At 36.1% G+C, this 18,621-nt stretch overlaps 2 protein-coding genes across 4 annotated transcripts in view; one reads left to right on the forward strand and one right to left on the reverse strand.

The window, feature by feature from the left end:
- LOC149068613 (tubulin alpha chain, testis-specific-like) overlaps positions 1-18,621 on the reverse strand; it is an 80,730-nt gene that overhangs the window by 3,485 nt on the left and 58,624 nt on the right. For 2 of the 3 annotated variants that reach the window (XM_089250379.1, XM_089250377.1), the window contains exons 2-3: positions 8,954-9,506; positions 6,684-7,211 (exon numbers count right to left, since the gene is read on the reverse strand). In XM_089250379.1, the coding sequence (XP_089106505.1) occupies positions 6,684-7,211; positions 8,954-9,481 (1,056 nt within the window). In that variant the 5' untranslated portion in view covers positions 9,482-9,506. Of the gene's footprint in view, positions 1-6,683; positions 7,212-8,953; positions 9,507-13,503; positions 13,583-18,621 lie in introns of those variants that run through there. The other variant, XM_089250378.1, reaches the window with a different exon arrangement.
- Positions 10,778-11,155, forward strand: LOC149068614 (protein ZBED8L-like). Its single transcript, XM_089251161.1, has one exon. It carries the CDS (start codon positions 10,778-10,780, stop codon positions 11,153-11,155), a length of 378 nt encoding a protein of 125 aa, XP_089107287.1.

The following is an 18,621-nucleotide window of genomic DNA, read 5'->3' on the forward strand; positions in this document are numbered from 1 at the left end:
AGGGAAGGGGTGGTCAAAAATGGCAAAAAATTTGCTGACGTAATACTTGAACGGCCCCTTGGCCATATTTCCAAGAGAAAAATAGCGGAAATTACAAGAAATCGCCAATCAATGTCAAAATGATGCCAAACTGTATAATATCTAACTTACATATATATATATAATATTTCGGGCTTAAATAAAGTCATGCACAATATACAGCAGTGTTTTTCAACGGACCCTCAAGGGTCCGTGGGATCATTTTCATTTACTATTATTGCATGAAGCAAGGGTGTACCCGGGATCTGAGCTGGGGGGGGGGGCAGCTGTCCCCCTCGCTGGGTACGCCCACTTCGTTTGACTTGACCTGCACTAAATGGGGTCCACTACATCGAGAGGGCGCTGGAAAATACTGATTTATAGTACAAATACACACACTTTCAAAATGAACAAAATATGTATAAAATAAGCGTAGGCTAATTCTTGCTAAAATTATTTAAACTTACTTTACTGTTCTTAAATGAATGATTACGCAAATGTCAAAAGGTAATGTTGAAGGTCATTAATAGAGCTCGGATTTTTATGACTTTCATATTTTTTATGCCTTTTGCATGTTTCGCTATTTTTTACATATCAGTCATTTTAATTTGAATTTTTCTTGAATTTAAACCATATTTTCATATTTTGGAGCATTATTTTGTATATTTAAGACTAACAATGAAGAGGGATTTCCCCCCCCCCCCCAAGCTCTCTCTCTTCATTTCATTGCCGATTTAAGCAATAATTGGCAATTTTACTTACCTTTGACATAGTTTTTTCGGCAATGATTGGCGATTTTTCGGAGAAATCAGCAAAACTATTGGAAATTTTATTTACGTACCGTTGGAATCATTTTTTTACAATGATTGGTGGATTTCCCGTAATTTTCCTCGACGAAATATGGTCAGCTAATTTATGAAAGTATATTTTTAGGTCTTTTTAGGGATAAATTCATTTTTTATGGAGCATATTCTGTCGGTTATTCGGTCATAATAATCCTAGCGCTAGTCATTAATGGTTTTTTTAACTAGTCCAGATGGTAGGAGTCTGGATAGTGGAGAGTCTATAGACTGTACATCCTGTACGGCAGTGGTTCCCAAACTTTTTGAAACGTGACCCTCTTTGGACAAGAGTTTTATCGACCAACCCCCCTACATATGGTGACCACATGTCCCATTTTCCATGATATTCTCCATTTTTTTTGTTAATGAATGCACTTTAATTTCCGTAATCAGTGATGAATGAAATCCATTTATGATTTTTTTTTAAATATTTAGTTGGCAGAACTGTTTTATTATGAGATTTCAAACTACCAACATGTTTTTTAGCTTTGAATCTTGCGGAGTGTGTCATTTATTGACAGAGCCGCAAGTTTGGACGGAATCCCTATCTGGCGCGTCGCAGGTGCAGAGTGCAACAACCAATCTCATCACCATTACCAAACACAGTGAAATAATATTTTCGGGTTCCTTTTGTAGAAAGAATGATTTTAGTCTATTTATATTATTTGAATATTCATAACACTTTTCACGGTTGCGCCACAGCCACCCTTGCTTTATTATACAAAATTATTTTTCAACTACAGGAGTATTTTATGTTATAGATGGTACCCAGTGTATTCCCACGGCAATAATTTTAACCCCTGAACTCCCTCTTCCCGATATTTATAAGCCCCCCCCCCCCAATATTTTCAATATGATTCACGTTTGAGAAAATAAATGCTTCCTCCGGGGAACCCCGTATGGCGTATTACATTCGCCGGGACCGGGGTAGATAGATAGACCCCGGACTGATGCAAAGCACCTTACTTCCGTTACCTCAAAAAAGGCAGAGCTGTGTCGGAAGAGTTAGCAAAGATTTATAGTGATGGCTCCCCTTGCCCCGTGCTCGCAAGTATCGAATCACTCCCGTCGTTCTTCCCATGAAGACAGCCATCAACTCGATGGCACGTACAAGCCATTCGACTAAAATGTATAGCTGAACCCAATGACTAGAAGTAAACCTGGAGTTTTTATAGCTCTACACGTCACCGAATGCCGAAAACACGATGTCGAAAAAGCTGTTTTACTCGCTCCCAAGGAAATACCTTCTTGCTATTCGCTCTAAATATCGATCCGAATTTTTCAGAAATTGGCTCCAGATGCGGTTCATTTGGAGTCCGCCAAATAAATGAGCACGATAATATTTCGAGACAAGAATTGGAATATGTAAATGCAATTCCTGGAAAAAAAAGATTGACATGACAGGGCATCATTAAGCTTTTTCCTTTTGGCGATGGCTCTCGTCGTTACGAGACGGTCTCGAGAAGACTGGGCAGATGGCCAAGATACGCTACCCAAGGTCTCAAATAATGACCTTTATTCTAGTTCTAATATAGGTCAAGATTGGTACAATGAGCGTAAGTGAGACGCCTTCAATCCCTAGCGAGCTCATCGAGGCTGGAAAAACCAAGATGCCTTGACAACGGTGCTCAAACTTTTGTACAGTGCGGGCCACTTCATTGCTTTGGAAACGTGTCAACGCGGGCCACCTGAATTATCTACTAGGACTCATGTGATCTCTAAATGTGTCGTGGGCCACTTGAGTTATCTAAATGAGTCGGGGTTAATTTAAGTGGTCTGGAAATGCGCCGCGGGTAATTTAAGTGAACTCGAAATATGCCGCGGGTAATTTATGTGATTTGGAAATATGACGTGGATAATTTAAATGATCTGGCAATGTGCCGCGGACAATTTCATTGATCTTGAAATATGCCGCGAGTAATTTAAGTGATCTGGAAATGCTCTTAGGGGTTGCTCAAATGATATGGATATGTATCGTTAGCAGCTCACCCGGAAATGCGCATCTTTCGCCGGCCACTTGAGTGGCTTGGGTGATTGTCACAAGCCACATTGCCTGACTCCGCGGGTCATATTCGGTCCGTTGGCCTTAAGTTGAGTATGCCCTAGAGCAGTGGTGCGCAAGCTTTCTGAAACGCGACCCTCTTCTGACTAAATATCCCGGTATTCAGGGACATATGGTCCACCTTTGTAGGAGTCACCGATTAATTTTTATTTATTTATGTGTAAATAAATAAATAAAAAAAATTAATCGGCGACCCCTACAAAGGTGGACCATATGTCCCTGAATACCGGGACATTCAGATTTTTTGCCAGTAAATGTACCGTCTCGAAAGCACTTTTCCGACCGCTTGTTTTGATTTAAATTAGGCGATATTGGCTTCCAAAGATATTCAATTTTTTCTAATATCATATAAATATTTACACTGTGCTTTTGGTTCACTTAGGTTCCTTATGCAATATGGAAGTTTAGCGAGGTGTATGGTCCTTGATTTTCGTATACAGGGTGGTTAAGAAAGAATCATTCGATTTCAAAATGATTCGACACTTGAAATCGACCAATAACAAAAATTGTTCATAAAACGTAGATACATTTTCCCCCGTATATTTACATGTTACTTATCATTCTATTCTGTGTTTTTAATTTATAAGAAATATACAAGTTTGAGAAATTGGGTGATCCTTTCTAAAGTCACCCTGTAAAGGTATCAATTTGATATAGTCCGCCGCATGCCAGAAGCACAAATATACAAATTTTCCTTTTTTTCTATCAGCTGTTTGAATACCTTGTTTTGCTATCTAAGTTGTGCCTGAACCGCAAATGTGTATCCCCATTGGAACGCACGTTACAAAACATTTGAGGGAAATAACTTCCATATAGAGTAACATGGGGAGAGTAACATTTTCAAACGTCATTTACCACGTTCCTTTTTTCGCAAGGACATTGCACATTCGTGATTCTGGCATGACGGAACCAATATATTGATTATTGTGCAAGTATAATTCGATAAAATGACATTGTATGATACATGGTAATTAGCTCAGCTGAATAAAGGCGTTCTTTAGGTTTGACAAATTTTTAAATAAAAATGAATTTCTTATTTGGAAGTTTTTATTTTGGAGAATTTCTCACGATCACACAGCTCATTGACGTGATCCCACCCCAGGATGATCACGACCCACTGTTTGCGTACCACTGCCCTAGAGGTACCTCGTGTCCATTGGGTGGGGGGACGCTACATGATGAAATTTGGTACTATTATTTTTGAGCGGCTATTTAAACAGGTTATATAATTAAGAACATACATACTTCAAGCTCAGTATGAGGTTCCCAGAACATCACTTTTCCGAGGGACTCATGACGATGAGATGGCCATGCATAGCATTTCCACAAGAAGGAAGCGCACTGAACTCTAGCCCAGGGCAGGAGCGGGCCTATGGTGATGATGAGGGACGATTTTTTATGTAGGTCCGTTGGATAGTCTTGCATTTCACACACACCTATTTTTCCCATATACTTCGGCACTTGAAGGTCTTCGACTTATGATCTATCCCCACTTTCTGTATCCCTTTCTGGTCCAGGATTCCAGAGATTGATCTTATTTTCATAAAATTTTGTTCATTGCAAATTCAGTTTTGACTAAATTCAATTTGATATGTAGAAAGCGTCTCGCTCCTGGATGAAGGTAGGGACCGTGGGTAAGGCAGGCGGCAACGATAAATAAATATGGTCCAAAGGAGGCCATGGGCTAAAAAAGGCTTAGAACTACTGCTGTAAGTATGGTGTTGAGGAGAAACAGCTTTGCACTGGAACTTCTGCTGCCACCTATCAAATAAAATAGTTATGATTCTTCGAATGAAATTGATGACTGGTTCTTGATTAATAAAAAAAACCTAAATAAAAAATAATATTTTATGTGATATCAGAAAATATTTTATGAGCAAATAATATTAGTTCAATTATCAAATTTGTTTCAAAGTTTTAACAGTTGTTATTTGTGTGCTGTAAAATAGTATCAATAATACTCTACTCAAACATGTATACCTATTCCGTCAGTAATGGCAACTCGTAGAAAATTTCCCATAGTCATGGGAAAAATTGGACGAAATTTGCCCTAAGTGGGGAATTCTGAGAGTTCATCAAACAAAAGAATTTTTTGAAAAAAATTAATGCAGTGCAATACTTTTCTATCGTAAAATACTTGATTATATATTTTTCCCGCTAGATGGCAGCACATTTTTTGGGAATGGGTGGGAAAAATTTAGTCAAAAGATAAATTTTTGAGGGAAATTTCGCTGGAAGAGGTTACCATCACTGCACCTATTAATATTATATGTTTTGTGAAAACGTTGTCAAGATTCAATGCAAACTGGATAACAGGAAGGCGGGTTTTTAACGACTGGCTGTTGCGGTGATGAATTTTTTTTTTGGAAAGAGAAAATTCAGCTCCCTATGCAGGGAATCGAACCCACGTCCTGGGAGAACACGCTACACTACAAAGGCAACGAATCTCTCAGAGTCAGGTCCGGCCGTCCATGTGCGGTCCCGTTCAGTGCACACGAGCTCCAAGGAAAGATTCAGATACTCGTTGCTTTTGTAACAAAGTCTAAGGGCGTGGGTCCGATTCCCCGCAAAGACACAGTTGAATTTTCTCTTTCCACAAAATTCATCTTCGCAACTGCCAGTTGTTAAAAATTTCGTATGGTAAGCGGAGAGTGACGTCATCCTTGCAAAACTTGATAATTCAACAAATATTATTGCCTATAAAATATAAACTAATATTGCATTTGTTTTTCCCAGGTGGCAGATCAATCAAAAACTGGTTGCTAATTTCAATCGAAGAATTACAACAGTTTTTATTTGATAGATGGCAGCACAAGTTTCAGTCCATTCACGTGTTTCTCACGTAAAATAATACTGTATTGTACCGTTTCTCAACCTTTCTGAAGAAGTCCAAGGACCAGTAAAATGTCTGAAACAAATTGACGGACCACTTGTGTCCCGTATTACGGAACATTCTTGTAATTTTGGTTGTTTCGATTCTTTTTATGCATTCATCCTTTTTCAAGTTTATTTGTATTTTCACTATTTACTAAAGTCGTGAATACAAAGTGTTTTTTTCATAATATACAATTTATATTATGATAACTATTGTAAAAAATATGAATATTCACCTCAGATATATATTTGAATATATTTGTCAGGTTCAACGTTTTTTTACACAGTTTTTCAGCAACTTTAATAACAATTGGTGATTGTTCCTATTTCTGGCAACGTATTTGATTACAATCGGCGATGTCCCGTATTTTATCCAGTTTAAAATACCAGTATACCGTATTATTCTCAAGGAATATGGTCATTTGATCATTTGAATATATTTTCAGAGCATGTGTAAACGTGTAAATGATCAAAAGAGTGACCCAGCAAAGAACCATGCCAGTGAGCAATCGTAAGAGTCACCTAGAGTGACCAAAACAGTGCGCGAGCATGTGAGTGATCAAAACAATGTGCGAACATGTGAGTGATCAAAACAGTGTGCGAACATGTGAGTGATCAAAACAGTGTGCAAGCGTGTGAATTACTAAATGAGTGACGTAAAGAGCGTGTGCGCATGGGAGTGACCAAAAAAGCGACTTAGAAACACAGGTGTACTTGCAGGAGTGGAGGAAGGCCAAGCGGGGGTTATTGCACAATTTAGCGAATTGAAGTAGTCAAGAAAATTAGACTAGAAGGGCGGCAAATATTAGTTTTTTAGCCCGCAGGCGGCAAAACCATAAATGCGCCTATGGCTACAGGTGTAAGGAATGAGGAATCGGTTTGTTTACCTTGAATCCAGTAGGACACCAATCCACAAATTGGATGGATCTCTTGGTCTTGATAGTTGCTATCGCCGCGTTCACGTCCTTCGGTACGACGTCACCCCTGTACAGCAAACAGCAAGCCATGTACTTGCCGTTGCGCGGGTCGCATTTGACCATCTGATTGGCAGGTTCGAAGCACGAGTTCGTGATCTCGGCGACTGTCAGCTGTTCGTGGTAGGCCTTCTCGGCGGACATGACTGGCGCGTAAGTGACCAGCGGGAAGTGGATCCGAGGATATGGGACTAGATTGGTCTGGAACTCTGTCAGGTCGACGTTTAACGCCCCGTCGAACCTCAGCGAGGCCGTGATCGACGAGACGATCTGACCGATCAGTCGGTTCAGGTTCGTGTAGGTCGGTCTCTCGATGTCCAAGTTTCGGCGGCATATGTCGAAGATGGCTTCGTTGTCGACCATGAAAGCGCAGTCGGAATGCTCCAGTGTCGTGTGGGTGGTCAGTATGGAATTGTATGGCTCGACAACAGCTGTTGATACCTGTAGGGAGGGGTAGATCAAGGATTTGTAGGACAACGTCGACAAATTATGACTTAAAGTAATTTCCATCAATGCTAAAGACATTTCTTTCATTAATTCTGATTTTTCATTAATTTACAATTTTCATTCATAGCAAAATTATTAATTTCATTAACTACTAATTTTCTTCAATTCTGGAATTATTTCTTCCATCAATTCTTAATTTTTTTCAATTCTAGAATTACTTTTTTCATTAATTCTTAATTTTCATAATTTCTGGGATTTTTTTATACCATTAATTTTGAATTTTCATCAATAGAATTATCTATTCTTTAACAATGAATTTTCATCAATGATGGTATCATTTCTTTCATTAATTCTGGATTTTCATTCATGGCAAAACTAATTTCATTAACTATTAATTTTCCTCAATTCTGGAATTATTTTTTTCATTAATTCTGAATATTCATAATTTCTGGGACTTTTTATACCGTTAATTCTGAATTTTCATCAACATTGGAATTATTTCTTTAATTAATTCTAATTTTTCTAAAATTCTGGAATTTTTTTCCCGATAACTCTGAATTTTCATAATTTTTCATTAATTTTTAATTTTCGCCATATGTAATTATTTCTTTCATTAATTCTGAATTTTCATCAATCCTGAAATTTTTTTTAAACTGTTGATTGTGAATGTTCATCGATGACAGACTGATTTATTTCTTTAATACTGAATTTTCATCAACGCTGGAATTATTTCTTTCGTTAACGCTAATTTTTCATCAATTCTGGGAATATTTATACCGTTAATTCCTAATTTTCATCAGTGGAAGAATTATTAATTTCATTAATTGTATGTTTCCGTAAATTTTGGGATTTTTTTTATACCGTTAATTCAACAATAGCATAATTATTAATTTCATTAATTTTAATTTTTCATCCATTCTGCAATTCTCTTTCATCAATTCCGAATTTTCATCGATTCTAGAACTTTTTCTTCTGTTAGTTCTGAATTTTCATTAATTATACATTTCTATTTATTCTGAATTTTCATTAATTATAAATTTCTATTTATTCAGAATTTTCATCTATTTAGAATTTTTCCTTCCGTTAGTTCTGAATTTTCATTGGTGATGGGGGGGAATTATTTCTTTCATTATTTTTGAAATGATTTCTTTCATTATTTTTGAAATGATTTCTTTCATTATTTTTGAAATGATTTCTTTCATTATTTTTGAAATGATTTCTTTCATTATTTTTGAAATGATTTCTTTCATTATTTTTGAAATGATTTATTTGATTATAATTTTGAAATGATTTATTTGATTATAATTTTGAAATGATTTATTTGATTATAATTTTGAAATGATTTCTTTGATTATAATTTTGAAATGATTTCTTTGATTATAATTTTGAAATGATTTCTTTGATTATAATTTTGAAATGATTTCTTTGATTATAATTTTGAAATGATTTCTTTGATTATAATTTTGAAATGATTTCTTTGATTATAATTTTGAAATGATTTCTTTGATTACAATTTTGAAATTATTTATTTCATTAATTATTAATTTTCACCTGGCTCTGCACCTGGCAAGGGCGGCCTTGCCATGAAGATGGTCGTCCACTGGAAACTACCACGAAGGAAAACAATTAGAGTGTATAAAGTAGCGCTAATATAGTCTTGCGCATAAACGCTACTTGTTTTTGCTCGTGGTAGCTTCCAGTGAGCGACCGGCCCCAATAGGCGTCAAACTTCATACCTGCGGTGCTGGATAAATGGCGAACTCTAGCTTCGACTTCTTCCCGTACTCCACGGACAGCCTTTCCATCAGCAACGAAGCAAAACCGGACCCGGTCCCGCCCCCGAAGCTGTGGAATATCAGGAACCCTTGCAATCCGGAACACATATCGGCCAACCTCCTCGTCCGGTCGAGGACCAGGTCGATGATCTCCTTGCCGATCGTGTAGTGTCCACGGGCGTAGTTGTTGGCGGCGTCCTCTTTGCCGGTGATCAGCTGTTCCGGATGGAAGAGATGCCTGTAAGTCCCGGTCCGGACCTCGTCGATGACCGTCGGCTCTAGGTCGACGTAGATGGCACGTGGTACGTACCTCCCGGCCCCGGTGTCGCTGAAGAAAGTACTGAAGGAGTCGTCACCGGCGCCCAATACCTTGTCGCTCGGCATCTGGCCGTCTGGCTGGATGCCGTGCTCGAGGCAGTACAGCTCCCAGCAGGCATTTCCTATCTGAACGCCTGCCTGGCCAACGTGTATACTGATACATTCACGCATGCTTGAAGCAACCTGTTACAGATAACTGGGCATGGGAACAAAAAGAACTCTTTAAAAAACACAAAATACTTTCAATATTTCTCACTAAATCGTAAATGATCTATAATTAGATAAATGATTAGCTAATACAAAAATTGATAATTAGAAAATTAACCGATAATGACGCCACAGGATGCATATCTTATGGTCCACGTCCAAAGATTAGCATTTTTACGGCAGCAACTAGTCGGTCAATTTGCGAAGTGGCTGAAGTCTAGGCAATGTGCGAAGCCAGCTACTTCGTAAAGATACTAGACTTCGTATACTTGGACCTTAAATACAAACATCTGAGAAATTTTCGATGTCATAAACACGAAACAAAATTTGTGACGTCATAAAAGTGAAATAAAATTTGTGACGTCATAAACAGGAAAACAGTAAATAAAATTTGTAACGTCATAAACGCGGAACAAAATTTTCAACATCATAAACAAGAAATATAATTTACGTCACACAAAATACAATTTTAGACATAAATAGGAAACAAAATTTGTGATGACAGAAACGGGGAATAAAATTTGTTTTGTCATACGAAACAATACTTGTGATGTCTTAAACACGGAACAAAATTTGTAACGTCATGAACATAAAAAAAGAATTTGTTACGTTATGAACAGAAATAATTGATTAGTTCAGCGTTTCTCAATCTTTCAGTATTTGCGACCCAATTTTCAATCATAATTTTCATCGCCCCCCCCCCCACAAGTGCAGTACAGGGGGGCACCTCCCGCCCATGAAATTTTTGGAACTTTCATATGGAACATTACGTTCAAATAATTTGCTGAAAATTACTTTTATCAACTTATTTTAAACGAAAATTAAATTAAATTATTTAAAATTAAAAAAAAAAAAACAATGGATTTCAAGTGATTTTATTCTAGAGGAGGTGTAGACGGTTTACAACGATATTAAATACATATTACCGCAGTAGATTTGTACAGAAACATGGATAAATTTTTAAGTGGGCTCAAGTGAGCAGTAGACGAAGCATCGACAAGTGCACAGAGTAGCGTGGTTCCAAAAATGAAATCAAGAAAATATTCTCAAGAATACTTAAATTTCGGTTTTACCAGCACTGAAGTAAATGAAGAAGAAAGACCTTTATGTGTCATTTGCTCGAAAATTTTGGCAGCAGACAGCATGAAACCTAATAAACTTAAACGGCATTTGGAAACGCTTCGTGGTGAGTACGTTAACAAACCCCGAGAATTCTTTGAATTGAAATTAAAATCGCATGAAAAGCAAAAATCATTTTTTATGAGAACTTTGTCTGTGAATGAAAAAGCTTTACTTGCCTCTTACAAAGTTTCATATAAAATAGCCAGATGTAAAAAGCCTCACACCATAGGTGAAGAGCTTATTTTGCCAGCTGCAATCGAGATTGTAGAAACTATGTTTGGGGATAATTTTGCCAAACAATTACAGTCCATACCTCTATCAAATGATACTGTTACCCGTCGAATTGGTGATATAGCTGAAGATGTACAGCATCAGCTTTTCGAGAAGTTACGTGACAAATTGTTTTCAATTCAGCTTGATGAGGCAATAGATAGCAATAAAGATGCTCATCTCATTGCTTATGTTCGATTTTGTGATTGTACGTCAGCAGTAGAAGAACTACTTTTCTGCAAATAAATAGAACTCAAAGCAACAGAACTCTCATTATTTGCTATCTTAAATGATTTTATAAACGACGCAAACATAGAGTGGAAAAATTGCGTTGGAATATGCACCGATGGTGCTCGTTCAATGTCTGGAAAATTTCAAAGTATACAAGCACTTGCGAAACAAAAATCCCCACAGTGTGTCTGGACACATTGCATGATCCATAGAGAAGCTTTGGCTTCCAAAGAAATGAGCCCTGGTCTTAATAACGTGCTAACAACGGTTGTGACTGTAGTAAATTATATAAAAATGAGACCCCTAAAATCAAGAATTTTTTCTGCACTTTGTAAAGATATGGGTGCAGTACATTCAGCGTTACTATTTTATTGCGAGTCGCGATGGTTATCACGTGGGAAATTTTTGCAACGTGTTTATGAATTAAGAGATGAAATCGCAATTTTTCTAGAAGAGGAAAACCGACCGGAAGCCGAGATGTTTCGAGATCGTTTATTTGTGATGAAATTGAGCTACTTGGTAGACATATTTGATAAATTAAATAAATTGAATCTTCAACTCCAAGGAGCAAATACACATATGTTGGATACAAGTGATAAAGTTAATGCTTTTTGTAGAAAATTAGAATTGGGGAGCAGAAATTTAAAGCAAAAAAACTTAGAAATGTTTGCAAATGTGGATGAATGTGTTAAAACTTACAAAGCTGAAGAACAACACGTGAAAGTGGTTTTTCTAACCATTGAAAATCATTTATCCATGCTGGCAAAGAATTTCAAAAAGTATTTTCTTGCTGACGACAACTTGGTAGCAAGTTACGAGTGGGTTAGGGATCTATTTCGAAATACTCCCCATGATCTCTCAACTGCTGAAGAAGAAATCTTCATAGACTTCACGGCAAGTGGCGAAATAAAAAGACAATTTAGTAATAAATCACTCTTTGAATTTTGGGCAGGGGTGGATGATGAGTTTTCTGCACTGAAAGAAAGAGCATTTCGTATACTATTACCATTTCCAACATCCTACCTTTGCGACACCGGATTTTCTGCAGTGGCTGCTTTGAAGACAAAATATAGATCTCAACTAAATATAGAAAAAGAACTCAGAGTGTCCATTTCTAATATTGAACCTTCCTTCGGAAAAGGAGGAGTCAAGGGAGTCACTAAAAATAATGGAACTTGTTTTTAATTTATATTGGTATTCTAATTATTAAATACATTGTGCAGTACTGATAAAGTCCTATTTGAAGTGTATTATATCAGTGTAAATGCGAAATTTATTTTTTATTATCTTATAATGCATTTTGCTTTGCTTTCCTTTCAAAGTAAAATAATCATTTTTTTAAATAATACATATTTCTTTCGATATGCTAGCGCCCCCCCCCCAGGGGGGCGCACCCCACAGGTTGAGAATCGCTGGATTAGTTGATTAATAATATCGGGAGTAATCAGAAAAAGAAGCAATAACTTTGAAACTGAAATAACGACATAAAACAAGTGCCACTGTCATTGCAGTTGGACTTATTATTTTATCAATTAATAGAATTAATAAAAATTGAATGAACTGGTCTTTTCGAATGTTGGTTTGCGAAAAATTCATTCTCACGAAGAGGGGGGGGGGGGTTTGATAAAGAAAAAAGTTTCAACTTTTGTCGATAGAGGGCGTTGTACGAAAGGAAATCGTATACAGTCGAATCCCGTTATAACGAACTCTAAGAGACAGGAGAAATCACTTCGTTATAACGAAATTTCGTTATAAAGGAATTTCAGGTTGTTTGCATTGTTCCTATGTAAACTTATTTGAGGGATTAGAAAAGTGTTCGTTAAAACGAGATTTTCGCTATAACGGTATTCGTTAAAACGGGATTCGACTGTAATTCCAGACCTGAACCTTTCTTCGAACCCCTCCGTGTTTGGAACGTTCGTAAAGCTTCAGCCGGCGATTCGTGGCTGAGGTAAGACAACTTGACCAAGAGTGCTTAGTGCTTTATCCACCAATATCAACATCATAATGAAACGTTATGTAAGCGGCAGTAAAAGAAAAATTGAGAAATGAGCTGTTAATAGTACATTCTACATTTTATATAGGAGATTCTGATTCTTATACTATATTCAGATTTGCTTCCATGCAGCGCACTCTATCGACAAAAATTTGAACTATATTTCCAGAAAAAAAAAACGTGTGAGAATAACTTTTTCTCAAACCAATATTCGAATATACAAAGAACTTCAATTGCTATGAATTTTTTAAACTAATTGCAAATTTAACGGCACCATCAATTTCTAAATCTTTTCAAAGATTTTCATGACGCGATTAAATAGCAGGTCGCAGAAAATCAATATAAGCGTAAAAAGATCAATACGTACGTGTATCACGGCTATCAAAACCAACGCGTTGAGAGTACCGAAAAAACTGTTCGTCAACCCTCTCGTTTGACTCTGAGTGACTGCGGTCTCTCACCCACTACTGGTGAAAACGCATTCGGACACATTAAACTGACCTACATCGAGACAGAGACGCGCTTAATTAGACCGGAACACGGACGAATGTTCTCACGCTTCGGGAAGCCGATAGCTTGGCTATTCTCCCATAATATGACCCGACTGGACAATTCGTGCTCGAGACGTCACGTTTCTCTCATGAAACTCATTAAAAGAGATCCTATTAGTGTCACGATTCAGTTTGGAAATTCTTTCTCATCGACGATGCGGCCGTTTTAAACCGTCCAGTTGGCAACCAGTTTCTTTTCAGAGCGGCACCTCATTGAAGCACCAACGACAAGAATATTAACATGACTCTATCTGCCATAATCATCATTGTACTGATTCATTCTTTCGTTACTATTCAATTGTTTCATTAAATAGGAATTTTTTTATCGGTTCGGAGACAATTTCTTTCATTGAATAAAAATTTTAATGAATTTTGAAATTATTTATTTTTCGTTAAGTACGAATTTGCGTCTTTTTCTAAATAATTTATTTAGTTAAATATGAATTTTCACCGGTGCTGTAATAATTTCTTTCGTTAGATATGAATTTTTATTAGCCCTGAATTGATCTTTTTTCGTTAATTATCAATCTTTATTATTATTGAAATAATCTATTTCGTTCAATATGGATTTTTATTAACACTGGAATCCTATCTCCCGTTAAATATGAGGTTTTATTAACTCTGAAATGATGTTTACTGTAAAACTTTATGCCTGCGAACTTATGATTAAAGTTCATAATTCCATCAAAGAATTGAAAGTTCAGAATCAATCACATTTCATATCCGATGAAAGAAATGAGTTCAAAATCTAAAAACTAAATTTTAAATTTTAAACAAGGTTGGGCCAGTTATTTGAAGGAATTATAAACTTTTATCGATTGTGAAACAATTTTCTTTCGTGGAATAAAAATTTTAATCGATGCTGAAGTAATAATTTTTATAAATACGAATTTATAGCCAAATTTCTTTCAGTCGATATGAATTTGCATCGATTCTGAAATCATTAATTTAATAAAATATGAAATGTGTAATCAATTCTGAATTTTTTTTTTTGAATGAATATGAGTTTTAAGCGATTCTGAAACCATTAAAGAGGATATTTCACCGATTCTGAAGCCAATAAATTCGAATTTTCATCGATTTTAAAACTGTTAAAGACCGATTCTGAAACCAATGAAGACGAACGTTCATCGATTCTGAAACCAATGAAGACGAACGTTCATCGATTCTGAAACCAATAAAGACGATATTTCATCGATTCTGAAATCAATAACGAAAAATTTTCATCGATTCTGAACCCGTTAAAGATTAATTATAACCGATTCTCAAATAATTAATTTAATAAAATACGAAATGTGTAATCGATTCTGAAATTTATTTTTTGATTAAATATGAATTTATTTTCATTGATGCTGAAATCATTTCTTTTCGTTAAATATGAGTTTTAAGCGATTCTGAAACCATATCCGTCATCAAACATTTGAAGATTGATTATTCATTCATTTGATTTTTTCATTGATTATGAAACCACTAATTATGATTTTTTTTATCGAGTCTGAAACAATTTTTTTCATTGAATAAAAATTCTATTCGATTCTGAATTTTTGAATACGATTTCTAATCCAATAACAAATATTTTTTTCCCCGTTAAATATAAAATTACATAAGTTTTAAATCATTCCTTTTTGTTTAATGTGAATTCTCACTGAAATCATCTGAAATCATTTCTTTGATTAAATATGAATTTCCCTCGATTTTTGAAATTGCTGGTTTATAATGAAATTTTACTGATTCTGAAATTATTTCATCATCCACTTTCCCTTTAATGTGAATTACAATCAATTCTGAAATTATTTCTCTTACTAATCCGAAATGATCGATAATTATGAAATTATGTAAATTGTGTAAAGTTATATCCTTCATTAAGGTGATTTGAACATTTATGTAAATTCCTCAACTATTTATGCTTTTTTGAATGCTGACTTTTCCCCTTCCAAATTATACGAAATCTGGGGCCCCAAAAAAGTGCTTTGGGCCCCAAGCCCCGAACTCGTCGGGAGGGCCCTTGTATAAAATACACAGTGTTTCTGGTCAAAAGTATGTCACTTCCATATAGCATAGCTATTTCTCAGCAGGGCCTGTTCCTCATTAGATTCGGGCCTTGATTTTTTGTCGGCCCTCATATGTATAGCATTCTTTGAGGTACATTCAGAGGCGTATGCGGAGAGGGGGGGGGGGGTGGCACGAAGAGCCCGTACTGGCCCTCTCAGCTGCCTTAGAGCTTTGATTAATTATATTTTCTGTGATCGCGTCTTCAAATGTTTAATAGCTATTTTTTCAAATAATTCTCAGCAAAATGCTTCGACGAACACGTGTGGCCTATGGGCAATGCATTGGAGAAACAACTCACTAAAACAAACACGTGTTTTTCGAATAGCAATTTAATGTATGAAAGGGAGAAATTTGGGGTCTTGAGGGGCCAATTAGGCGTCATTACTGATTATGTGATTACTTTTCACCTCGAAGCATGACTCCCACTATTGCGAGACTCACGGGGCTCTATCCCGGGACCCTGAGCATCCATCTTATATTTATTTTTTAGTTTTTGTTGCAGTTATGAATTTACCATGAAATTTCAATAAGAGGGGCTTACTATAAGTCATCGATTGATAGCATACAAAAAATAGGTCTAGTGTTCCCTACTCAAGGACATGGGACCGTTCTCCGATTTCATATGCACCAAATCTTGGGAAAGCATTGCCCTAGAACAGCGGCCTTCATCCCTTTAGGCATTGCGGGCAAAAAAATGCATGAAGCCCAAGGGCCAATAAACCACACTGCGTTACCCAAATTACACAGTGGAGGCTTAACGGGGATACGGGGCTCCGAACAGGAGGCCCTATATTATTTAAGAATCATATTAATTCTGACATTATTTTCTCATCTCGAATAAGAATTTCATTTATTCTTTAATTATTTTTTTAGCAAATTTTAGAGTTTTCTTGAATTTTTCATTAACTCTGAAATTTTTCCACAAATTCTGAAATTAATTTTTCACTGAATATGAATCCTCATTAATCTTAAAGATATTTTTTGACAATAATTCTTTTCATTTTCTTTTATTCTGAAATAATCTCTTGCAATAATTCTGAAAAATTACTTCTTCAATAATCATGAAATTATTTCTCTCATTATTTCTGAATTTTTTTATTTTTTTGAAGCATGTCTATGAATTTTGGAACCATGTAAGTAACTATTTTTATCGGCGGACCACTGCAGAACGGTTCGAGGGCCATGTGTGGCCCGTGGGTCATGCGTTAAAAGTCGCTGCAAAGGTATTTTTCAGATACTTAGAACATGTGTGTAGTTTCACGGCTTCTCCAGAACGTAGAAATTGCTTCTAAGGATTCCAAAACTCCACAGAAAATTATCATTTCAAGGACTCCCTGGATAACATCAAGGGTTCCCGTAAGACAGTGCTTCTCAAAGTGTGCGTCGAGTTTCCTAGGGGCGTCGCGTAGAGCTGGAGGTATTGATCTGTGTGCCTATTAATGTTTTCAACTGGTTCTTTTATAAGTTGAAAATATCTAGCAAACTATTCTGAGGAGCCTCAGATGAAACATGAATTGGGCGAGGGAGCCGCTGCACAGTGGTCCATATAGCGAATTTAGCAATTTTGCCATGCATTGCGTTCACCCACAACATGTAAAACATCTGAAAAGAAGTTTCACGGTGAGACAAAGACTGAATTTTTTTCGTAAGTCACTTTTTATGCTTGAAACTACTTAAAAAGAAACAAATCTTAAAGTACCATTTTAGGAACAACTTATTCTAATAAAAGCTGGTGGAAAAAAAGAATCGAAAAGAAAAGAAACCTAAAAACGAGTGGCAAAAATAATTTTGTGGTTTCACTCAAACACAACCGAGTAATATGCTAAGAAACTTGCTTTTCACCCCGTTTCAGCGAAAATCCCGTTTGAGTGAGTTATCACTAGAGCCCGGATTATATGCAAATGTATATGACAATATGCATTTGCATATTTTGGCCTTTTTTAGCATTAATGCATATAAATGAATAAAATCAAAGAATTTTCTGTATACGTGCATATTTTTGAAGGTTTATTTAAGCTCACTCAATTTTTTTTTTATAATTTTTCAAATAAATATTGTTCATAATATTTTCATAACATCGGATTTTTCCCCGCAGGTGATATTTAGTGAATTAAATGCATATTTATTAAGTATTTTTATCATATTAAGCATATTTATCATATTTTTATGGGCATCTTTTTATCACCCACCTCGTTGGGCCTTTTGCCTGTTGTGGCGTTGTATTTGTATTATTTTACGAACATTAACCGTTTTATTGTGAGGCTATTTCTAGAGATATGTCAAAAAGTGTCAATTTTTTTTAGAAATAGTGTCAAATTCTTTTCTTACTAGTATTTTCCTTATTGAGCAGCTACTACAAGCTAAAAATTAAAAACGCCAGAATAAAAAATATGTAAAAGTTATTTGCATATGCGGTATATATATATAATGAATCTCCACCATCTCAGATAATAGTTAAATAAATGTATCATTAATGTGAACCATCAAATCCAGTGATGTGATAATATTATGACAGGATTTTTCAAAGTGTGCGCCGTGGCTTCTTGGGGCGTCCCGGCGAGATGAAGATATTGATTTTTGCGCCCATTTTTGCTTTTAATTGGTTCTTTTATAAGGGAAAATACCACTTAACTATTCTGGGGAAGCAGCAGGAGAACCATGAACTGGGCAAAAGAGCCGCGGGTGACATAAAACTGATTTTCTGTAAGGTCTTGTGCCTTTTCGGTGGCCCCGTGGCAGACTTCTATTTGGGATAAGCAAGGGGTCTGCCTAGACTTTTTCGCAGGGTCCTGTTTTTGTGGAAATTTTCTTCATTTCTGTGGAAAGTGTCATTCATTTTGTGAGAAATGAGTAATTTTGTGCGAAGCGAAATAATCTAGGTG

Source organism: Pholcus phalangioides, unplaced genomic scaffold, assembly GCF_987345545.1.
Source record: "Pholcus phalangioides strain wild (caught in Gottingen) unplaced genomic scaffold, Ppha-v1.0 ptg000024l_1, whole genome shotgun sequence".
Classification (NCBI taxonomy): domain Eukaryota; kingdom Metazoa; phylum Arthropoda; class Arachnida; order Araneae; family Pholcidae; genus Pholcus; species Pholcus phalangioides.

Coding starts and splice junctions, on each gene's coding strand:
- LOC149068614 (XM_089251161.1), top strand. CDS start 10,778: ATGAGAACTTTGTCTGTGAATGAAAAAGCTTTACTTGCCTCTTACAAA.